This window comes from Symsagittifera roscoffensis, chromosome 4 (genome assembly GCF_963678635.1).
Source record: "Symsagittifera roscoffensis chromosome 4, txSymRosc1.1, whole genome shotgun sequence".
Classification (NCBI taxonomy): domain Eukaryota; kingdom Metazoa; phylum Xenacoelomorpha; order Acoela; family Convolutidae; genus Symsagittifera; species Symsagittifera roscoffensis.
Genome location: NC_087065.1, coordinates 27,304,288 through 27,328,945, shown reverse-complemented (window position 1 = coordinate 27,328,945; position 24,658 = coordinate 27,304,288). Strand labels below are relative to the sequence as shown.

Below are 24,658 nucleotides of genomic sequence, written 5' to 3'. Positions count from 1 at the left end.
CCAAGCTGGTCGTTTTGGCAATCTATAAAATTTATGTACAACTTTTTTACCGTAAACTGGGGAGGTCCTACATTTCGGCACGAGCGATGAAGTACAAAAAACTTGTTACCGGTGGTGCTGTTGTTGTTTTTGCAAGGTTCTTGGTTAGCCGTGTTCTCGTACAATGAATCTATTATCTCGTAGATTGGGAAGTCTGCCGTCGCGTCTTTTTGAGTGTTCTCCTGTTTTTCTGGTGGATATTCGGGTAGTTTGGCCTCAGTGTTTGTTGGAGACTGTGTGCTTGATGGAAGTTGAACCTGGCTCTGTCCTGCGGGAATTATGCTGATTGGGCAGTCCAGAGGGTCCGATGATGAAAGTTGTTGTCTAAAATCTCAGCTTTTATGTTATACTGGGCTATATATGGGTCTAAGGCGGGAGTTCTTGTTGTCTATTTTTATCGGAAGAGATACGTTCTGAAGTCATATCTCTGCAAACGAAACCTCCCACGATCCACTCCCAATCAATAATATCCAAAGTGGCCGAAGGAATTAACTTTGATTCACAGCATGCTAATTAACTTGTGTTTGAGGTCTGTTTCTTTCACGTGAAGATCTGTTCCTGACCGGTTTGACTGAGGGTTTCGAGACTCTCGTCCTTGTGTCGTTATCCGAGCTGGCTAACTCCGTTTGAAGTCTTGTCTTCTGGCCATTTTTTCTCGTAGCTTTCTTCTGAAGGAACGAATAGTCGACAAGTTAAATTTCAGAAGAGCGAGGTTGACTTTCTGATATTTTTCCGTCAGTTACTTTTACCGTGGTTTTTGAAGCATTTATAATTTTCTGGTTAAGTTTTTTATAAAAGGCGTTTCCGTTTAGTTATCTTAATTTTCCTAAATATATTACGAAGGGTTAGACCGTGAGGGGTAGTCTGACTCATAAGCTTTCTCCAATGGAAACTGATTTTTCTCCGGGATTATAGTGTCCCTATATCCATCCTCGACCCGGTCATCAGAGTTCCAGTCGAGTGCTCGTCTTTTGCTTGGGATTGATTTTTATTTGTCTAAAGTTCTATCGTATATATTGTTAGAGGCTAACTGTTTCCAGATCATATTTAGCTTACTACCAAAATTTATTTTGCAAAGTGAACAATTTATTCTTGATTAGAAAAACGCATAATTTTATTCTTGACGCATAAAGACGCAGAATTTTATTCTTCATTAGAAAGGTTCCAGATAATTTTTGAGACCGCGTGTTGTAAAGTAGGTTTTTGATGTTCGTGAGCCATTGCCAATAGTTTAACTTTTACAGTTTGTACATGTTTTCCCACTAAACCATTCGAACGATGGTCGCCAATTATACAAAATATATTTAAATTTTGTTGGAATCATAGAATATTATAAAATCATGGCTTGTAAAACAAAACAAGATGCGTGATCAAAACAAGATCCTTGCTTGTAAAACAAGATACGTGAACAAGATGCGTGATAGACGCATCTTGTAAAACAAAATGCGCGTGTAAAACAACATACGGATAGAAAAAGGAACACCGTAAAAACAAAATTAATCCTGAACGAATTCAATCACTGTGTTTGATGAAGCTGAGGATGTTAGTTTAGGCGAGGGAAATTTCGAAAATCTGTCAATGCGTTATAGAATATATTTACTTTTCTCCAACTAGGCTCCAAAGAACCGGCAAATTTAAGATTTATTTCCTCACTAGGCTCGGACTAGGGTAAAAACTTGCTGATTTGAGTACAAGGAATAAAATTTTTTACATTTTTACAAATTTGTGCGCATTGGGAACAGTTTATACCATTAAAATAAACTTGAACGTTTATGTGAGGCCACCATATATCTTGGGCGAGATATTTCATGCCCAATTGTCCCGGATGACTCTCATGAAGTGTCTTCATAACCACGTTTTGTAAGGTAAATTAATTATCCGTCGGATTCATGAAGATCTCGGATGAACTGATTTGAATAATGGGAGTTTGCATTAGTCTTATCTACTTTATTTTGAAGAAACTTGACGATGGGATTGACACTGTTAATAGGGTTAGGGAAGGTGATGGAAGGAGGGCTTTATGGTCCGTAATGATTTCAAATTTCGGGCAGTAAATGTAATTCTTATAACGCTCGACCGCCCAAACGACTCCCAAAAGTTCCAATTCGTTTGTTGAATGATTAGATTCATGCGGATTTTCAAATCTTGAAGCAAAATTGACTGTTTTCCAGTCACTGCCTTAGCTGTTCTGATGAAGCTCCAAGTCTCTTATGGGATCCGTCGGTTTTTACTCTCGAAGAGAGAAATACATCAAAATGTGTGTTTTCGGTAATTTTTACCATTTCTTCTTTTATCTTCTCGAATGCTTTCGAATGTTCTTCGTTCAGCAAGATAATTGATTTCTTATTTAGCAACGGTCTTAAAAGACTACCCAGGGATACTAATCATGGAAAAAATTAAAAAATTTATTTGTCGAACCAAAGAATGATCTCAGTTCCTTAAGGTTTTTTGGATTTGGTATGTCTTCACTGGCTTTAGCTTTGTCGACTGATGGCGCGATTCCTGATTTGGATATTTTGAATCCGAGCCGTTCTACATTTTTTTGAAAAATCATACTTTCTGGCCAGTTGATGGCAAAAATATAATCGTCTAAAATTGATAAAATTTTGTAAAACGATTTTTACGTGTTCTATAAAAAACTTCCTTTAGAAGCCTCTAAAATGTCGTCGAGATAGCAAGTAGTAAGAAGAATGTTTCCAACTCTTGAGTCCTTGATCCTCTAGAATTCATTCAGCATGTTGCTTTGTCCGTAAAAACCGTTTAAAAATTGGTATGTGCTGGTTAATTCTCCACCTACCATGCTAAAATTGGACTGACTGCTAGCAAAATTGTCTAGTGAGAGTCGGCTATACGCGTTCTTTAAATCCGGGTTAGTAAACCTACTTCTCCGGTGGAATTATTTGAAATTCGAGAGGCAATTTTATCAATTTTGTCATTTATATTTGTTATTTGGTTCTTTTTTCGCGTAATTTTTTTTGTAGATAAAATTTGAATGGAATGCTATTTTTGTCGGTTTGTTCTTTTTGCAAGTGATAACGATCGAACTAATAAATCTATTTCCATCAAAATTTTCTAGTTTTTTATTGCGTCCTTCGGGTTTAATTCGGTCTAGTTCCGCTTGTACTGCATCGAGTTCTGCCTTGGTTTGAGTGGTTTGAGTTGTTCGTGATAGTGGGTAAATTTCGTTTGATTTTTTTCCAATGCGAAAGAGTAAATGCTTAAAATCTTGGTTGTAATATCTACCTATTTTTCTTGAACAGCCGGGGAATTAAATTGTTAGATTCACGATGCTTCTTGGACTGGTAGTGTGGAAAGTGTTCGATTCCCACTTTTGGCAGATTATCGTTTCCTAAAGTTTTTCTCTCGTGGCCCTCTGTTAGGAAAAAATGACATTCGTTGTGGAACCAACCGTTCGAAAAGAATGGAACAAGTACAAATCACGTAATTGTGTCTTTTGCTGGACACACCACCAGGTGTCCTTTGGAGAATGTGCCGCCGCGTTTTATGCAAGTGTTGCTCCGTTAAATATTTAAAGTTTAAATTTGGTTTCCTTTAACCTCAAACTGAATAAAAAGTTTATTTACAGAAAATCCGTTGGACTTGAAAATATTTGCAATTTTCATATAGTTTGTTATTCCTTTTTCGTTGATTATTGCCACGTTTAGCATGAAGTACATTTTTTTGAGGAAGCTCACAGGACTGGCGGAGTCGACCTGGATATTGAGGATTAATTGGGTTTTTTTCCGAGTCCGTTGTGTAATAATTTTTTGAGTTTTTCCCCTTGGTTGTAATAAATTGTTGTTAATCTAGACTAATCATCGTTGTCGCTCTGTCCGGATTCTGACCATGCGTTGATTACTCCACAACCTTCTCTATTTACACGGTCGTTATTTACTTCCGGTCGTTCCGATAAATAATTACAATCTGTATTATTTACAAATTGACTATCATGTACTGTATTTACAATTTGACTATTATGTACTATATTCACACTTTCACGGCGGGATTTACAAAGCCGGGTAAAATGTCCTCTGTGTTCACAAGATGTACAGTACAAGTTGTGTCTTTTGCTGGACACACCGCCAGGTGTCCTTTGGAGAATGTGCCGCCGCATTTTATGCAAGTGTTGCTCCGTTAAATATTTCAAGTTAAAGTTGGTTCTCTTTTAACCTTAAACTGAATAAAAAATTAATTTACAGAAAATCCGTTGGATTTTAAAATATTTGTCATTTTCATATGGTTTGTTATTATTTTTTCGTCGATTATTGCCACGTTTAGCGCTTCTAGGGGTGGAACTCTTTCTGTAAGAAGTTTCCGTTAGATTTCCGACTTCTTCATATCATTAAAAAAAGTCTCTCTTATCCATTCGTCTTCTCTTGCGGATTTGTCGCCTTTCTTTACCAATAGGGCAGGAACTCCCCAGAATTGTTCCTGTGATTCTATACCTCTCTGTTTTCTATCCAAGAGTTTATGTCTTTCGATTGTAGCATTCGTCTTACTCACGAATGCTACGGACAAACTGTCTCAGAACTTTTTAAAGGAGATTTGGAGAAATTTCACTTGTGAAGCGTTTTGGCAGAAAATCTTTTTTACTTCGTTTTCGAGAGCTAGATATAAAATTGATCGGAGTTTCTTATCAGCTGATTCGGTTCTCATGCCGTTGAACCATTATTATTCCGCTTTATCGAAGCTGATTTTTCGCCTTCGAAACTCTTTTCTTCCTGGAGATTTCGGTCTAAGCGAGCATTTTTCCGTGTTTCCGTTTGGCTATCCGGCGGATTTTCTAAAATTGGTGGTTGTGGATGATATCTTTCTATCCGGTTCAGAAGTTTTTCTTTATCAATATTCTCCTTTGCTATCACTGCAAGTTGGAAAAGATGGCTCCACTCTTCCCAAGGAATCGGTGAGTCCCCCTTATGCTCTTGTCAAAATGAAGTTTGCCTCTCACGTTCGATTCGTTCATGTTCGACTGCGCCATGATATAATGTTTCTTTGTTACAGCTAATTCTACTTATGTACAGACAAAATGCTAAGTTAAAAAGGAATTAATTTCAAAGTTAAAACCTTAAAAAAGTGAGCAAGCCTTCTCTCCACTGGAGAGAATGAATATATCAAGGTCATAAAGTCAATACTAGTTATAACAAATTGCAATTAATTATAATGGTACAATAAAAATACTGCGATTCACAACACCCCCTCCCCCCCCCCCCCGACCCTTTCTAGTGAATTAACATTTGTAATGTGAGTAAATGGTGTGGGGATGTGCAAATGAGTTTACAAGGTGTAGGAGGGCGTACATGCTTGTTAGCGGGTAGTGATAAGAAGAGGAGGTAAAAATGCAAGGATGAATCTAGGATTTTGTCGAGCAGGCAGATTTTCAAAAGTTGGGTGTGTTTTAGGCGGGGAACACAATAAAAAACATTTAAAGAAAACAACAGAAAACAAAAACAATAAAAAAATTTTGCCGAAGCCAATTTGTGAATCTCAACAGAAACGGTTTTGAAAATCCAGTTTCTTGGATTAAAAAATCTGAATCATCTATTCTAATCCACTATAATCCATTAGAATCCATTTGATATCATCATAATTGATTATAATGTATTAAATTGTTGGTGATTTGTTTAATCTATAACCGATTAATAATCCATTCAGTTCGAATTAATATATGGTCACTTCTTCAATTTCATCACTTTCATCAGATTGAGTTTACATCATTTATATTCAATCACTAAAGGTCAGTTCATGTTATTTATACAAACTAAATCTTGGGAACGGTCCCAACTCTAATTTGTTCTTTGATCTTATATACAAACACGCAAAACATCAGAGAACTTTTACATTAAGCAACAATTTAAATTTTCTGCCATACAATTTCCTACCTGGGAATGATTGAATTTATTATTGCTGGAATTATAGGTCTGGGGACCTTGTTGTGGTTATGGTTCTGGTCCAAAGCCAGGCCTCACAATTTCCCTCCCGGTCCAGTTGCTCTTCCTCTGTTTAACAATCTACTCAGTGTCTCAATGGACGAACGCCTGTCTTTGGAACTGGAACACCTGCACAAAAAGTATGGATCGATGGTATCCCTGGCGATTGCCGGTAACAACATCTGGGATGTCTGGATCAACGATTTTGATATAGTCAAAGAGGTAGGCTGTGACTGAAGTTGAGCTCGCGAAGAGCTGGTTCACTAATGTATCGACCCATGGTGGTTGACTGACTACCCATGATCTAGCCAACATTTACCAGTCAAAATAATTACAAAGTCTTTGCCTAAAAGCCTTCAAATAATCTCAAGTGGAAAATGAATGATCGATATTCTTAAAACAGACAAGACCACTACTTAATAACACAAAAAAAACCTATTTTAACTTTTAAACACCGGGAAGCTTCTCATTTTTTTGTACAGACACTTCCAAAACGCCAAAAAAAACATTTATTTTGTGGCGCATTCACGGTGTAGAAAACGTTGGCTAAATTCATTGGGAGGGGCAGATATACACCAGATACCCCCCAAAAGGCTCATAGGAAATCCAAGTTTGTTATAATAAAAGTCCTTTGAATCTTTAGTCGGACTCTTAAACGATATTCCGAGAAACTTATTTCGATCTCGAAAAGTTTCACAGTGATTGAAGAAGAGTGGGCTTTATTTTCAGGCAGAAGGTCAGATTTTGTGACTGTTCTTTTTCAAAGCTTATTGGGGGTATATTGCCCTCTCGATAGTAGACAATCCAAAAAAGAAGCTATTTAAAATCATTTTTTTTATTGATTTCATTTTGATTTTTTAAAATGAAAAACTCAAAAATCTATATTAAAAAGGTTGGTAGGAACATTATGTGTTTCTTTATTTATCTCTGGTCAGTAAACTTTTTGCCGCAGGTTCTGAATGATCCGAGATTCAACAGCCGCAACGTGTTCGGCTTCTTCGAGTTGTTTGAAGTGCAAAATGGACTGGCTTTCGCATCCGGTGAGAGCTGGAAGGCCAAGAGGAAAGTGATTCATCAGATATTCCGAAGTATGGGCGTGGGGCGCAACTCGTTCGGTCAGAAGGTTGAAGCGGAAGTGGAGAAGTTTGTGAAGCATCTGGACAAACTGGAAAAAAAAGAGCTCGACATTCGGGTATGGATGATAGCTTTTGATTTCAATGTCAAAGTCGAGACAGTTGACCGTTATAGCCATTTTTGAAACGTTTCGCCAAAGTTATTGCAGTTTTTGAGCATTTTTTATTCATTTTGAGCGTACACCCATAAGAATGAAGTAAAGAAAATTAAGAAAGCAAAAAAATAATGCCAGATTGTATGACATTTAACACTAAGTTTTGAGTTTCTTAGTAGACATCTTTTTTTTCTTTTTCAATATATATTTCCCAAATTAATGTACTAGTGACGTTAAAAAATCTGATTATCTGGCATTTATTTGAAACATCCTATTTGGCCTCAAACCAACTCGGAAATTTAGTCAATCATTTCGCGAATTATCACGCTTCCTCTGTCTTTTCAGAAATATGCAGGATACTTGTCGAACAATGTCATTTTCAGCCTCCTTTTCAACAAGACATTCAATTACGAAGATCCAAAGTATCTTGAGCTGTATTACTACATAAATCAGCTTTTCGAACTTCAGAATCCAAGTGGGCTTCATTGGGTAGTTCCATTGTGGGTTGCTAAACATATGTCTGTATCTAAAAAACTTTTAAGCTTGCGGAAAAAGTTCAGCGACAATTTGCTGTCTGAATTCATGGCTCGAAAGCCGAGCTCAGCCGACGCAGCACGAAATCGAGAGCCAGAATGTCTTGCCGATCATTTATGGGACAAGATGTTGGTCGATAATGATCCGATTGTAACAGAAAAAACAGTGGTCGGAATTCTAGTCGATATTGTTTTAGCGGGTCAAGAAACCACGACTAACAGTTTAAGTTGGCTTTTTCTTGCTATGATTCATTACCCTGCAGTACAGGAAATGGTTTTTAATGAGTTGTCATCCAAAACGGATTTGAGCCTGCCAGTTGTGCCGTATTCAGTCCAAAATGAGTGTGATTATACCGTAGCAACAATTTGGGAGGCGATGCGAGTGTATCCGGTTCTGTACTCGACCCTGGATCATACGGCTTCCGAGGACATCGACAATTTGCATGGGTTTCGGATTCCGAAAGGCACCAGACTCTTTGGAAATATGGTGTGTATCTTCAAGGATAAGAAATATTGGAAAGTTCCAGAGAGCTTTAACTTAGAAAACTTTTTGAACGAAGATGGAAAGTATAACAAGCAGCCGTATATGGCTCCATTTGGCTTGGGTGCTCGCGCCTGCATTGGAGAAAACGTAGCTCGTATGGAAGTGTTCACGGCATTTGCTTCTATTATGAGGAAGTTCAAAATTGAGGCAGTTGGAATCGAGAAGCCTTCACTGGTTCCAGTTGTCGGGTTTGTGGGAATAGCGCCGAGTCCATTTAAAGTGAATTTAACTAATCGAACATCGTGAAAAATAAATGAATGATAATAACACTTTCGACTCTAAATCTACTTTATTTTATCATACTTGGATACAACTTGATCATAAATCAAGATAAATCAAGATAAAACTTCAAACCTTAATAAACAGATTGTAACGTATTGGATGAATCATCGAAATTGGCAAAACTGCATATGTACATAAAATAAACATTTTTCACATTTTCATGACTAGCATATCTTCATAGCACCATTTCTTGGTCAAAGAAACTGTTACGAAATAAGTTTTCAAAAACAAATAGAATCGAATAATTTGAGATTTATGATTAAAAAGTATATGTAGTATATGGTAATTAGTAAATCAGTTTTTTTTGTGAAACTTTATCTTAATTATGATTTAACCTCAACCCAGGTTTTTCAGTTAAAATAAGCTGAAACAGCAAAGAATTTATAAAAAACTCAGGCATGAAGCCTCGACTAAGTTGATTCGTTGCCATAATTTTTTTCTAATGCACTGCTTGCAGAAAAGTTCGATATCACTTCCATAGATTTTAAAAAAGTATCGTTTTTAACAATCATCTTTGGAAACTGTGCCTTAACTATATAACATATGGTATCTCGACTATAAGTATCTCATATGGTTTCTGCGTTTATATTGGTTCCTCAGGTTGTATTTGAAGGGCATCAGTTCCAGTATAGAGTCCTTGCCACTGTTTACTTTGTTCTGAATCAATTTTACACAAGTGGTCAAAATTAAAGGCAAATTTATCATTACACTTTCTAAATTACCTAAGTTCAATAAAGGAATTTTCGATAATATTCAATTGGAACTTTAGAAAAACTGTTACATTGGCCGACTGCAAATGATCTGAAACTTCATCTCTGAAATTCTCATTTTTCGATTTGAATCACAAACCAGTTTTTTTGGGGTCTGAAAATGCCATTTTCCACAATTTGTAATAAGTTTTCCGAAGAGTGAAATTATAAGAAAAATAAGAAACAGCAGAGTTGCGTAAAATTGTACCGTTGAACAATGCATGTCTCGATAATGTCTCTTCCGTTTATTAGAAAACGTGTTCACTCCCGTAGAAAACTTACACTAGTGGACAAAATTAAACTCGAATCAAGCTTTTACTATCTAAACAACATAACTTTAAGGACTGTTTGTGACAATTTTTACGTTGAACTTTAAGAAAAATTTTACAGCGTCCAAGAACAAATGATATGAACTACCCTCTCTGAAGGTGACAACTTTTAATTTGAAGCAGTTATCATTTTTTTCGGGTCTGAAAATGCGAGTTTTCAACGTCTAAGCTAAGTTTTGCAACAAATTGAACTATTTCTCGAATAAGTTGAAGAGCAAAGCAGTAACAGTGAGAGAAAGTAAGATTAAGAAGTTGTTCATGCGATGTCAAACTACTTCAGCCAGAAAAATGATATAATCATTGCGACAGCTTTACTAAATCAGTTGTTTTCAACATTTTCACGCATTTTGAAAAATCGTAGTGGCAATGATGGAAACCGGCTTATTCAGACCGGAAAAATCTGACAGACGCTTCCAATTAACAAACTGAGACTTTCGCAGAGAAACATCAGATCATTTGCAATAGGTCGATGTAAACAAAGTTGATGAACTTATTGTTTAATGGAGTCCAAAATGGTCTTTGATTTTAGGCGCTTTAGTGAGAGAAAAAACCTGAGTTTGGGTTTAAGTATTCTAATTAACTGCTTTCTGAAAAATTCGATGTCATTTTAAAAGATTGAAAAAAAAATCGTTTTTATCAATCACCTTTAGAAACTGAATCCTAATTATATGGTATTTCAATTATCAGTATCTCATATAGTTGCCACATTCATGTTATTCCTTAGATTTCTATTTCATAGGACTTACTGCCCGTTAGGGCTGAAACAGCAAAGAACGAAAAACGAAAAAAAATCAGGGACGAGCCTCGACTAAGTTATTTTCTCTACATATTTTTCTTCCAAAAAACTGTTCCATGTCAATTCCAAAGCTTAATACAAAAGCTTATATATGGTCTTGGTCCGAATTATTCTGAAACTGAGATAAACAAAAATAATGAGAATGGGCTTCAGGTTCAAATTAGTTTTCCATGCTGGTAAATTCGCTCATTTGGCTCAAATCATCAAACTCTAGGTTGTCTAAGCGAATTTTAAAGGGGATAACCCCGGGCAAAAAATGATATAAATCAATTTTTCAAGCGAATCTCCAAAAAATTTTGCAGAAACAATTGAGGTAATTTTTCGCGCGCCAATCTTGCTGTAAATGAAGCATTGCTTGATTATCTTAACCTGGCAATGCTAAAATTTTGTTCACAAAAGTGAGTTGATCTTTGATTTCTCGGTGAACTTATTTTACTGCTTGAATTTTCGTTTCCAAAATGATTACCCTAAGCGAAAACCCTAGCTTTGAAAAAGAGAAGAATACTATTAAAAACACGGCTGTTAAGCATAGCAAACACAGCACATACTCAAGCGAAGAGCTTCTCCTGAACTCGGACAGAAGTTCTTCGGCGGAGGAGCTGGAAGAGTTTCCCTACAGCTCGAACGAGTCGGGAAAAGCACAGCGGAACTCAAACCCCGGACGAGAAGGCGGAGGAGGAGGAGGAGGAGGAGGAGGAGGAGGAGGAGGAGGAGGAGCAGAGAGGAAGTATGAAATCGCGGACGAGGATGCGGAGGAGTTGATTGGGAAGAAAGGAACCGCTTTAGGTACGATAGATGGTTTGGTAGCTGATTACCAATGTGTACGAAAGGTGTCACCGATAAGAATCCAAACATAAAATAAAATTTAACGGAAAAAAACGCACAGTAGTGCTTGAGTTATTCAAAAAGGGCTCGTTTTTTGCAAACTTGACTGCGTTTTTACAAGAGCTTGAAAAATGAAACTAGATAGACCAAAAAATGTTGATGAGATTGTTTTCTTTTTCAGTGTTGAACACACAGGGAGGTGTGAGTGAGAGCCTGCTGAAGTGTCTGTTCTGTGACAACCACACCAATGTGGCCACTTCCAGGGAGTCTTACCTGGAACACCTGAAGAAGACACATCGTTTTATCATCGCCAACGACCACCTCATCGCCGACTTCAAAAGGCAACACATGCTTGCTTTTCGTGATTGCAATAAAATAAATGTCTCAAGAAGGAAATAATTGCATCTAAGTTTGTTAATTTATAAATTTATCACATCAAAAAGGTCAGTTAATTGCTTATAGAAGAGTGCCTTTAATTATTTGGAAACATTTCAATACTTTTTTTTTAAAAAAACGTTTGCCATGATTATTTTTTGACTCAGATTTCTATAGATCCGGAAGGTTTCTTCAAGATAATGAATGACTTTTTAAAAGTTTTAAGAACGCTAAACGCCTTCAACTCGCCTGACATTAACTTCGAGATCGCAAAATTATTCGATGTATAAATTATTCGATGTATAAATTATTCAATGTTGCTGTTGTGTTTTACTAAGTTTACTTGAGAGCTACTGACAGTTTCCATGATTGCTGAAACTGGATTGACACGAAATCAGCATCGTCCTTGTACTCTTCTGTGTATAAAAAAAAACTGAGAGCCTTTCCAACTGTCAAATTTACTTTTTTGAATCCAGAACAACTCTTATATATAGATTTCGAGTTTTTTATATCAATTTCTACATTTAAAATTTCTACAGTAAAAGTTTGTTATTTAGAAGAAACTGAATCTTTGCCATGTGATGTGTTTTTGGTCTCATGTTTAGATACATAGACTACTGGCGGGTGCGTTTCGTGCAGAAGGAACTGACAGAGTACTGCAGCATCATCAAGACCCCCATGTTTCCCGAGGACAACGGAGTACCCACCATGTATCTAGTGTTGGGGGACATCCCTCAAGATCGCAAACTGAGGGAGTCCCTTCAACAGAAGAGACTGCGTCTCGTGTTAGAGCAGAATCAACTGGAAAGGTGACGAATTTTTTCTAAGCCCAGTCCAGCATTTGTTTGAAGACCCTTGGTTTTTTAAGGTTCTATATTTCTAAAAGATAGTATTTTTCCAGCTTTATATCCATTTGTCGAATATGAGAAAACTACTCATATACGAGATAAACAAAAAAACCAGGGGGAAAAGAACGAAAGAGGGGTCAAGATATTTCAATTTTCAGGGAAAAGAAATTACGAACATAAAAAATTGTGACAAAAGCTTTATCAAAATAAAATGAGGGCCGGAGGTATTATTTAATCAATAATAAGCGACTCCAGAGGGTCTTTGCACGTCTTTGCACTAGTGACTATTCTGGCTTTAGGTTTTAATCTAACTTATTTCTGTCTTCTTTCTAATCTTCCAGAATGGACAAGACGTTCTCTCACTCGTGCATCTTCTGCGAGCAGAAGTTCGATCAGGTCAATCGAAGTGACATCTTCGAACACATGCACTCCGAACACTTTTTCAACGTCGGACACCCAGACAACCTCGTGTTCACTGCAGAACTTCTAGATGTGCTGCACGAGGCCATCGGAAGGTCAGTCAAATGAAAAGTGTCCAACACTCGAAAAGATTGAGGCTTTAAAACACGAAGCTCGAGTAATTTGACGGCAAACTGACATGATTTCGCGAAAGATTTCATAGAACAGCTTTCTGATTTGATTTCACAACTTTTGTTAGGAGTAATTGATTGCACGGTTAAAGTTCATATAATATAGTTAATGCCAAATTATTGAGAATATCGGCGAGCTTGCACCTGAAGTCTTTTGAAACTAACAGTTAAGGAGCTTAGGCTTAGATGATTAAGAGTAATGAACGAAGTAAGTACTCTTATATAAGTCTTGGTGATTTTCTTTGTTTTTTTTCAGGAAGAAATTTTACAATTTGTTAACACTCAATTTTGATTTTATACGGTTTGATTTTTGATTTCTTTTTAAGCTCAGTTGATTTCCTTTGTTATCGAACACCGAAAGTGTAAAAGTCGCAAAAAACGTGATAGACTTCTAATTTCAAATGTGTTTCGAAATTGCAAGTTTAGCCAAACTCTGGCCTTATTTATGCGGGCTTTGACGTTTTTTCCATAATTCTGAAAGCGTAACGCAAATTATAAAGGTCATGAAAAATGTTTCGAAAGTGGATTTAAATTTTCCCAGTTTCGATTGCGGAATAAAAAATTTACCTATTGGTCCAGTTTTCTCACATTGGGTTAATTTCATCAAAAAACCACCGGCCATAAACCGTTTAGAAATCAAAGAGTTTTAATGCCATATAATTTTTGTAAAAGTTTGAAAGTTAAGTTTTTATCAGAAAAAAATCAGGTTTTTAGCTTCATTGAATGAGTTTGATAAGGCTTTGGAAAAGCCAAACATCCAGAGAGGCTCAAAGCAAAGAGTATGCTGAATCAAGCTCGGGAAGCACCATGAGCCCAGAAAGGCTTGAAGCAAAGGAATGAGCCGGATGAGGCTCCTGAAACTCCAAGAATCCGAAGAAGCCAGAAGCAAACAATGAGCTCGATAAAAACTCAGAAACAGTCCAAAGGCCCAGCGTGGCTCGCAGCAAAAATTAAAGCTTGAAAAAGTCAAAAACCCAGAGATGCTCGGAGCAAGCGATGAGCTCGATAAAACTCGGGAATAGTCCAAGAACCCAGAGAGCCTCGAAATAAAAAGTTTGCCAAATTTCGAGAAAAACCCAAAGCTCGAGAAAAACCAGGAAACCAGAAAAGCTCGAAGCAAGGGATGTGCTTGATAAAGCTCGGAAACAGTTCAAGAACCCAGAGTGGCTCTTAACAAGCAATCAGCTCGATAAATCTCGGATAAAGTCAAGAACCTAGAGAATCTCAGAAAAAGAAGATCTAGACAAAACTCAGAAAAGACCAAGAACCGGGAGAGGCTTAAAGTAAGCGAAAGACTTGAAAAAACTTGAAAAAACTTCAGACAATTTCGATCAAAAGGAAGCAAAAATCAAGAATGACCCAAAGCAGGTGTGACTCGGTAAAAGAAATCAAAGAGTCAAAAATTACTCGAAGGAAGGAACCAAAATTCCACATTAGATTCAAAGGAAGGAGGCAAGGCGTCGAGAATGACTCTGAAGAAGGAAAAAAGCAGAAAATCACCAAAATGATCATCAAAATGCACAAATGAAGCAAGTAAAGTGTCAAGAGCGGAAAATAACGAAGTAACGAGCCAAATTAAACGCGAAGGAAGGAATCAAGGAGCCAAATAAAACTAAAAAAAAAAGAGTCAAGATATATTCGAATGAAGCAAGTGGAACCTGATCTAAACTACATTTTATGATTGGATAAATTAGATATTTTACCAATGTAAAGTATTTAATATTAACCAATCATGATCCATCTAACTAACAATCCACTTATTTGTAAGTGCTGAAATTACTTGTAATTTCAGCACCAGAGAGATTTGAATTTAACTTAGAAACTAGTTGAACTCTCCCGAGTACTTCAGCAGCCGCAATAAACCAGTATACCCTAGATCTATTGAGCCTAGCAGAGACTAGTTAAACAACCTGAGACTAGATAGTATAAGAGTAAGATTAGGATCGGTATTAGACTAAGAAGTTGCACGAATCTATCCGGCCGAAAATAAGATAGCGTGACGAGCAGACGGTGTACCCTATCCGAAATTACTCTATGAGTTATACACTTCGGTCCTAACTCACAAGCAAACTCTCAAGAGAGAATCGAGATAACGAAGTAACGAGCCAAATTAAACACGAAGAAAAAAGCAAAGAGTCAAGAAATATTCGAATGAAGCAAGCAAACTCTCAAGAGAAAATCGAGACATTGAAGCACAGAGTTGAATTAGAAACGAAGGAAGGAATCAAGGAGCCAAATTAAACCCGAACAAAAAAGCAAAGAGTCAAGAAATACTCGTATGAAGCAATCAAAGTGTCAAAAGAGAATTGAAAGAACGAAGTAACGAGTCAAATTACACAAGAAGCAAGGGATCAAGGAACCAATTTAAACTCGAAGAAAGGAAGCAAAGAGTCACCCACTTGATTTTGTAAAAATGAATGATTTGGCTTAGTTGGAAAAGAGTATAGGTAAACTATAAATAAGTTCTAAGATTAATTCATACCTCTCTCTTATTTGTTTAGGTGTCAGTGCTTGCACTGTGACAGTATTTATGCGGACAAGGCGGAGCTTTTTGAACACATGAAGAGAAAGCAGCATCGGAAGTTGAATGCGAAGAACACCATATACGACAAGTACTACATCATCAACTACCTGGTGAGTAACAACTGATTCTTCAGTCGAGGTCCCCCTCTTATGCCAAGCCTTTGAAAGTCGCTCCGCATGTCAATCCCAGACCCAAATTGCATACAGTCTCGACCTGGTTTGTAAAGACAATGCCGAAAATTGACAACATGTTTTAGCGATGTTAATGACCTTAATTTTTTTCATTTTGACGGAGTAAACTTAAGAGGCTCAAAATCATTATGACGTCAAAAGATTAACCTACTCATGGAAACCCCAGAGTTTCGACAGTATGAATCACTAAGACTTGACGATATTGCCAAAAATTGTGGATTAACTAAATCAGAAAACCAAATAAATTTGAAATTAAAGGCCAAACAGGGTCTTTTTAGAGCTTTAGAAAATGTTTTTGAGGTTTGGCTTTTTATTTATTTAAGTTCCGTTCTTTTTCTTTATTAAAATCACAACAAAATGCACTATCAAACAGCAAAATCATTAAGACCACGAAAAACACGAAAACCACGAATTGGGATTTAATTTCAATTTTCCTAGCGGAAGAAACACTTCATCCAATGATCCAATTTACATCATATAACTTCATTAAACTGCCCCAAAAACGAAAAAAATATGCGCAAGCTAACCACATGAACCGGTAAAAATGTCTTTGAGACAAATTGCTGTTTTTGGCGGTCAGCCTTTACCAAGGCTGAACCGAATTAGAACCAAAAAAACCATTAAAATAGGATATAACTCCCTTTTTTAGTATATTAAGACAAGGTCAGGTGGGGGAATCGAACCCACACCAACTGGCAAGTCTGTATAGTCGGCGTTACTGTAGCTTAGGACACTCGGCCATCCGTCCTCATTTTATATGATTTTATATGCATTTATACTTTTGTTATATATGCACTTATACTCTTGTTACATTTGCGTTGCAACATCCTCCCCCCCCCCCCAGAAGAAGGGAGAACCGGAGCCAGCTTAACGGTCGGCCGAGTGACTTCACGGGTTGCGGTCTTAACAAGAGTGGATTGGGCGCAACTGTCATGTCCGTAGTTTAGCTTGACGAGTCGGGTGAAGGAGTAGTACCCACGCGGACTATCGGGCTCAATCACCCACACGATATTGCCTGTCTTAAGAGTGGAGTCAGAATGAGTGTGCCACTTGACACACTTATTCAGTGAGAGAGCATTTTCGCCAAGCCAACGAGACAAAATAGCGTTAGCATACGACTGCGCTCGCACGCACCTTTTCTTGTGGTCAAAGTGCTCCCCAGGTAAAAGCAAAGGAAAGCTTGTGGCGTGTTGTGCAAGGCAAAACTGGATTGGGGTTAATGCTTCTAACTCACGTGAATCAGTACTAACGGGAGTGATTGGCCTCTAATTCAAAGCCTGCTCAACTAAGCAGAATGTTGTTCCTAACATCTCTTCGGTGACTCGCCTACTGCCTAGTATATCGTAAAGTACGCGCTTTACTCTTCGGACGAGGCGCTCGCAGGAGCCGCCATGATGGGGTGCGCCTGACGGGTTAAATTTCCAAGCAACGTTTTTCTGTGCAAAAATGGTCTGCGCCATGCCATTCCAGCTCTTGATGCAGGCAAGTAATTCCTCTTCCGCACCAACGAAGTTCGTGCCGTTATCCGACCAGATCGTGCTTGTTGTACCACGCCGCGCAATGAACCGTTCAATGCCCATGACACAAAAACTAGTGTCCAGAGATGATACAGTCTCAAGGTGTAGAGCCCTGGTGGTGAGGCAGGTGAAAAGAAATCCTCATCTTTTTTCAGTGCTTCTGCCGGAACGTAAAGTGGTTCAAAGTATTCCACACCCGTATGATTAAAGGGTGGTTGCTTATATCCGAGACGTTCGACAGTTAAATTGGACATGATTGGCTGGATGATACTTCTTTTGCGCTTACGGCATGTTACACATTGATTTTCGATACACTGAAGTAGTCTACCCAACGCAAGTATTTCACATTTCATTTTTTTAAAAAACGAAGCGCATGTAATCTAAACTTTGATGAAAATGCTTGTGGTGGAGGCTGCGGGCTGTTTGATGGATGTGACATCGGTGACGAAGGAAAATGATGTCTCCACGCAATTATCGACATCAAAAAGAAGAAACCTTCAAACGAATTTTATTGATCGCACGTTCGTCGGGTATAAACAGGCAATCAGTAGTCCTGAGAATGCTCGGACCAGTGAGCCAGCTGCTATCCTTGAGGACTTCCAAAGAAATCGCCCGCGTATCGGAATCAGCTGGATTATCGCCGCTCAGAACATGGTGCCACTCATCAATGCTTGTCGATTCGAGGATTTCGCCGACACGGTTAGCCACGAAGACAGGTAATTTGTCACCGGAGTTTAGCCACTGCAAAACTGTAGTTTTATCTGTCCACATGTAGACCTGATTAATGTTAACGGTAATTGCTTTCAGTATATCATATTTCAGTCGAGTTGCGGGCAGAGCAGCTTGAAGCTTTAGCTTCGGTTTAGATAGCGCTTTCATGGGAGCAACGCGAGCTTTACCAAAGATGAAGGATGTTTGAGCTTTGTGCGAATTCGATTGTAGCATAAGCAAAATTCCAACGGCACAGAAAACGTCCTGCGAGCTATCACCGAACATGTGGAGCTCAGTTTGATCCACAGGTTCTGTGAAGTAACAGCGGAGAATAGTCAATTGCCCTAAGAGAGGGAGACCGGAGTGCCACTCGAGAAATTGACTTCTTATGTCTTCCGGCACTTCGTCGTCTCAATTTTGGCCACTGATTTTCCAAATATATCTAAGCAAAAGACGGGCCCTAGTTGAGTATGGAGCTACTAACCCAACTGGGTCAAACACAGAAGAGACGATACTCAAGACGGTTCGTTGACTTATTGCCTTATCCAGAGGACAATTCTTGCTTCTGCTAACAACCAATGTGTCTTTCACATGGTCCAACTTAGGACCTAAGACATGTGATGATTGTTCGGCACCGTTACGTGTTTTTTTGATGGGTAAAGACGAGGTTTCGCAATGATCGGTGTTCATTGCCAAAGAAATTTTATCGGTATTACTGACAAATTTAGTCAAAATAAATCCTCCCAACTTGAGTAACGAAACCAAATCACGGCTAATTTTAATTGCATGGGTAACGTCATCGAACGAATCCAAGTAATCGTCCATTTAAAAATTTTCGTTTACGACTGATGCGGCCTCAGGGTATGTGGACATATTATCAGTTGCTGTTTTTCGCATCGCGAAATTGCGCATGTAGGCGAATCCCATGCGCCGAATATATGGCGAGTGTACTGGTGAATTACCACATCGGAAGTGGTATCCTCCAGTCACAAAAAATAGAGCGAAATTTGATTGCGGGCGAGGACTCCTACCTGGAGGAACATAACCTCTATATCCGCGGAGACGGCGTACTTGTGTCGACGGAATCTCAAAATTACAAAATTAACGTTTGGGGTAGGTCTGGACCCACCAATAAGGACTTATTTAAGGATGTGCTGTGAATCTTAGAAGCCCCAATTAGGGACTCGGCGGACCTTACCCGGCTTATTTGGTTTTACGACGGGATGGTGCGGAAGATACCGCTCGCGATCGGAACGCTTACGTGGATCATGCGGCTCGACAGTAACGACATAGACTTTCCTAATGTCCCCTCTAATTGTGTCTGCGTATCTTTCGCGCAGTTCAGAGTCTTAACTTAATATTCTCTCCAATGTTTTAAAATGGGCGAGTGACGAGTGATAATTGTTTGGTAGACTGACATTACTATCAATCCAAAGCATAGGCACAATGTATCTTTCGCCATTGTGAACGGTTTCAGAATAAAGGATGGATAAAGAATAATTATACGCGGCGGAACGGGCACCAATTTAATTGAAAGCACCATAAGACTCCAACACGTACCAGGATTTTATCTGATCAGTCAAGGAGGAATCTTCAACAACACACTTGAAACACAAAGTAGAAGCAACAGACGGCGGCAACGGACCACCTATGACCCAACCTATTGGTAGGCGAACGGAACATGGTGAATTATTATCATCTCCAAAGATTAACTCAATGAGTCTAACGGCGTGGTAGTCGTCTTGTCCTATAGTAACTTCAACGTCCTCATAAGCATATTGAGTGGACTTAATAGGTGCTAATCGTGGATATTTATTCTGCAAATCAGCATTAATGATTGTCTCGGAGCCAATCTCAACATTGTCTTTAACATATGCACGCAGAGGGAATACGAAATCACTATTATTCGGCTCGGAGGAAAAGGTAAACTTGAGACTCTCTGAGTCTCAACATTGGCGGTTGAATTGAAAACATTTATTGACAAGTTAACGGACTCCCCTACTAAGCCGAGACGGTTAACGAGTGACGAAGACACCTAGAAGTGTGTCAATGCACTATCACAAGGAACCAACATCAGAATACTGGTTACATCCGAGGACACACCAAATGTTGCAAATGACAACAACCCTATAGACGATTCAAAGTCATGTAAATCAATAACAGCGGCGTGGGTGGAAATGTTTGTATTCTCTGTGGACTTGTTTGCTCCAGCTTATTTGAGACATTTGAATTTTTCTTCCGAGGAAATATTTTTTTTCGGCTCCGTGGAGCAAGGCATTTTGTGTGCTATCGCACTCTGGCTTCTGGCATTTTTTTAAGCTCTAGAGCATTGCCGGAAACTAGGATTGTCGTTGAGGCAAGCGAAGCAAAACTTCTATTCAGCTACGTATTTCGCTCGCTGAGTAGCATTCTTTTCTCTGAAAACAGCGCAGTTCCACAATGCATGTCTACTTTCAGTTACCTTGGTGTTTGCTGCAAAAATTGTGGTTGATTTTGGCTTAACTGGTTCCTCGTTTTTTGCCTTACACGTAATCTCTCATGCCCCTCGCCCTTTTCTTTCAACCAGTTATTAAAATTTAAGAGTGTTGGGCGCTGCAAGTTATGCCTAACAGTATGCATTGATCAAGCTTCTTTGAGGTTAGGCGTAAGTTAACTAACAGCTTCGCTTAACAGGTTAACATTTTTTAGATCATCGTTAAATGACAATGATTTGAAAACTGCTACGGCGCCAGATTTGCCAGTGCATCCTTGTACATAGCGCCACGGGTTGCCGTCAAACTGGGCTAACTTCCATTCGGGAAGATGATCTTTGCGGCTATGCATTAAAAATACCGCCGATTCACGAGCGGAGAGAGATCGATCCGATTAACAACCTTGGTTCGGATTAGCAGAAGACGGTGCGTAGTCTTCGTTGACTGGCTGATAACTAGTATTAGCATTCTTGACAAAATAAGGAAAATGTTGAGGATAAACTGGTGGAGTTTTAAGGTACCCCACCACAACCCCACCACTAGTATACGGGATGGCTGGGTTACACATTGGGACAACAGTTATCACATTAGAGAAAATGTTTCCAGCATTACAGCATTGAACGGGCGTGACTATTGGAGTTGTAGCAGTCAATCGCCATAAGTTTGCATCACTTGTATAGTAATCGTTGATATTAGGTGACACAGTATGCGGTACGAAGGGAATATAATGTTGCGCATGGAAAGGCGCCGCTTGGCAATGAGGTGCCGAAAGGAAAACCGGCGGTGGGTTTACGCCAAAAGATGAGAAGTCACCACCAGCAAATGCAGGTGACAAAGAAAAAAAGTACCGGGTTGTGCCGGTAACATTGGGACAGGTAATGATTCCGGTTGCCCGTTGGCAAAACTACCAATTGTTTTGTTTGAGCTCATGGTCTGTAAAGGAACAGCAGACGGCGGTGGTAACAAGTGTGCACTAGAATGCATATTGTTAACTGGGAATGAAACAGTTAGAGGAGAAGCTTGCAATGACAAAAGGCTTGCACTGCCAAATTGAAGCATAACTCGATGTCCATGATTATAGGTTCCAGCGTACCTAATTGCTGTGTGCCCATGGTTATGACCATTGCTAGTGATAATTGCATGAGCGAGGTTGGCTGGAGTCGTCGGTTCTGACAAAATTGGTGCAGGAGTGAAGGCCAGCAAACCTAGCGCACTATTATCCTCAATTTCAAACGCTTTCATTTCCATTTCAATTAGTTGCTTTTAATGACTTTCAGCCAATTGCTCTAGCTCCAGCTGACTTTGTTCGAACTTGAGACAATTCTCTTGCTCTTTGAGCCTTACCGATACTTGATACTGCTTTTCCAGCTCCTCGTGACGTCGTTTTACTGAAACTATTTCATGCCGTTTCTCACTTGATGACATATTGTGAACTGTCGACGTATGACGAGTGGAAGCAGATTTATCAGACTTAAGTGACTCCTGTTTCCTAATATCATTAGAGACCTTCGACCTGTTTTCAGATACTCATGCTACTGAATTTCTTGTTTTGTGCGAGCTTGAGGATGTCTAACTTCTAGTTTGTTGTAAAGATCCCTTGCTCCTTATAATGGCGGCTGCTGAAAATGACGAAGGCTCAAGGCTCATCTTGTATTTCTGAGCTTCATGCATTACTCGCTCTTTTTGGTTACTTTCTTAAGCCAAAGTTCTTGCTGGGCAAAAATTTTTTCGAGGTTTTTTGTTTTTCCCGCTAACCTAATTAGTTGCTCATTCACGTCTACAGCTTTTTCCAAAGCAATTTCACATTTGTAAACAGCGTTATCAATTTTTGCGGTGCTACTATTATTCTCAATGCCTTCAAGTAATAATGAAAAAACTTTGAGCAGCACATTTTCTAGATTTAGGCGGGTTTCAATTAACTGCGTGTCTTATTTTGGAATCTTTCGTCCATGTTTTTCAAAAATTGACAATTTTTTACAGATGCTCACTAAATAGACAACAATTAATAAAATGAGAAATTGTTTTGTTACGTAATTAAATTTGCATTCAAATATCAACATTAGTTTACAAGATGGGGGAACTTGACGTCTTAAAGCTTCCACCTGAAGACTATTTTTTTAATAGCTTTTCGAGCTTTGAGTGGTAAGCGGTTCCGCTTCTTACGCGTCTTAAGGATGTTAAGATTAGCGCTTAGGAGGAGAGTCTTTAACTCGAGGGAAGGAGCCTGGTCAAACTTTTTGTCCTTCTCATTTAGTACCTGGTCCTTAGCCTTACGCTTAGAGATAAAGTCTTTGACGACGTTCAGAACGAGAATACCAGTTAAAACTAAACTTTCTTCTATATCCTCGGTTCCGTTCCGTCTACAGTATACGATCGCACAAATAATTGTCCTATACCTTAATAACAAAGTGACAAGTTGCGCACTACTCGGCTTGCAGTTATTGTTGCTGCGGTGCCTACTTATTGACTTATTAATGGCGTCGTGCCAAATTACAAGGTCGTTACGGTGAGACAAGTAGTGATGAAGGTAGTACTGAATTGTTTTTTGAGAGTCCCTAGCGTTAAAGTTCAAACTTAAACCTGGATTGGTAAAGCAAGTATCTTGGACGCGCTTCTGAGACGGAACGGGAAGTTTGCGGAGCGCGTGATCCAAGGAACTAGCTCCTAGAATGTATACCATACCCTTAAGGAAACTATGCGACCGTTATGTTACGCTTAAGTACCAATTGGGTTGGAAAATTAGATAGATCGGTCGAACTCCAACAGCACACACGGAGTAAACCTGAGGATGAAAGAAATCAACTTAACCCACTTATTATCACCGTACTTGACCACTTAACATTACTGTCACGCAAGGATGTCAGTAATCGGACGGGCAAATTTCGGCGTTGATACACTTGAAGCGATCTGGTTTTCAGTTTTACCAAAGGTGGGTGGGGTTTCAGGCAAATTGGTTAGATTCCAACAACACACGCGAAAGAAACCTCAAATGAAAAAACTCAACTTAATTTGCCTGATATTTTGCTGCCAGATCACTTATCATAAGGTTGGTGTCATCTTACAGCACAGTTCCGCAGGATTCTGAGGACGGTCTGAGGATTTTTTGACAGTTTTTTAATTGTTCACAAAAACTTTTAGGAGAATTTTGATCAGCGGGTTTGAGTCATAAGCCAATCCTTAAACTAGTCCAGTACCTCTTGTCTATATTCCGTTCACATATATCCAAAAATTTTTGGTATCGAAAAAAAAATGTCAATCAGTTTGTCTATGTACCGATTGTAAGATTTTTCAGTTCAACGGAACTGCCCAAAAATTTTGAGTTTTGAGAAAAACTACCTGGTGCTATCTTGCGGGAAAAACATTAACATGTATAACATCGTACAAAAATTTATAGCACGAATGGAGAGTTTTAAAAGTTTTGGAACCTTCTTACAGTTTTGGAGATTGGGCGGTCAACGGTTTTCGGTTGTCAGATTTTTGGTCTGCTGCAGAGGAGTTGTCCAGCAACCGTTTCTCAAACTCACACAAAACGTCTGTAATTGACCCCCTGTCTGATGATCTGAATAGCTGAGAAAATCCTCCGTTCCTTCTGTCTAAAAGCCTCATTTGAAATCCGGATACCTGTTTGAAGGCCTCAATTGTCCGTCATACCGCCTGTCTGTGATGGTCTGCCGAAATCGTACAAACTTTTGAATGATAGACTAGCAAAAATTTATCCTTGTTTCGCCCAAGATGACAAGTCGCAATGCTTCAGTTGCTTGAACTCCGGATACTCCTGCTGAACTCCGAGTACTCCTGCTTCAACTTGGCGGAACTGTTCCACAAACTGCCTTTAATCTTCCAACTAGAGTTTTTACTCACACTGAATCACAGCCCGTCAGTAGGCAGTAGGCACAGCCCGTCAGTACTACAGCCGGCCAGTAGCACAGCAGGCTGATTACACAGCCCAGCACGTCAGTAGGCAGTAGGCACAGCCTGTCAGTAGCACAGCCCGTCAGTAGCACAGTAGGCTGATTACACAGACCAGCTAGTAATTAGCACAGCCCGTCAGTAGTTAGTAGGCCGTCGGTGGGGCGCCAAAATGAGCGCGCTCAATCTCCGTAAGTTGGTAAAAACTATGATGTCGAGTGCTTGAATTATTAAGAGCATTTAACGGCAAAAACTTTCGGAAACTTAAAA

The 24,658-nt window shown here is 39.0% G+C and overlaps 3 protein-coding genes across 5 annotated transcripts in view; 2 read left to right on the top strand and 1 right to left on the bottom strand.

The window, feature by feature from the left end:
- LOC134844117 (c-Myc-binding protein-like) overlaps nucleotides 1-24,658 on the bottom strand; it is a 493,244-nt gene that overhangs the window by 193,600 nt on the left and 274,986 nt on the right. The window lies entirely within an intron of this gene.
- LOC134843824 (cytochrome P450 2F5-like) lies at nucleotides 5,674-8,715 on the top strand. Of its 2 annotated transcripts, XM_063860115.1 has the most exons (4): nucleotides 5,674-5,773; nucleotides 5,956-6,188; nucleotides 6,919-7,158; nucleotides 7,540-8,715. In XM_063860115.1, the coding sequence occupies exons 2-4, from the start codon at nucleotides 6,063-6,065 to the stop codon at nucleotides 8,515-8,517; spliced, it is 1,344 nt and encodes a 447-aa protein (XP_063716185.1). In that variant the 5' UTR covers nucleotides 5,674-5,773; nucleotides 5,956-6,062; the 3' UTR covers nucleotides 8,518-8,715. The 2 variants fall into 2 exon arrangements, with proteins under 2 accessions (XP_063716185.1, XP_063716184.1); XM_063860114.1 differs by lacking the exon at nucleotides 5,674-5,773 and having other exon boundaries at nucleotides 5,780-6,188.
- Nucleotides 10,886-24,658, top strand: part of LOC134844822 (zinc finger protein 277-like) — an 86,973-nt gene continuing 73,200 nt past the window's right edge. The window contains exons 1-6 of the mRNA XM_063861637.1: nucleotides 10,886-11,213; nucleotides 11,434-11,593; nucleotides 12,233-12,436; nucleotides 12,817-12,990; nucleotides 15,567-15,699; nucleotides 17,838-18,013. Coding sequence (XP_063717707.1) covers nucleotides 10,886-11,213; nucleotides 11,434-11,593; nucleotides 12,233-12,436; nucleotides 12,817-12,990; nucleotides 15,567-15,699; nucleotides 17,838-18,013 — 1,175 coding nt within the window. The remainder of the gene's footprint in view (nucleotides 11,214-11,433; nucleotides 11,594-12,232; nucleotides 12,437-12,816; nucleotides 12,991-15,566; nucleotides 15,700-17,837; nucleotides 18,014-24,658) is intronic.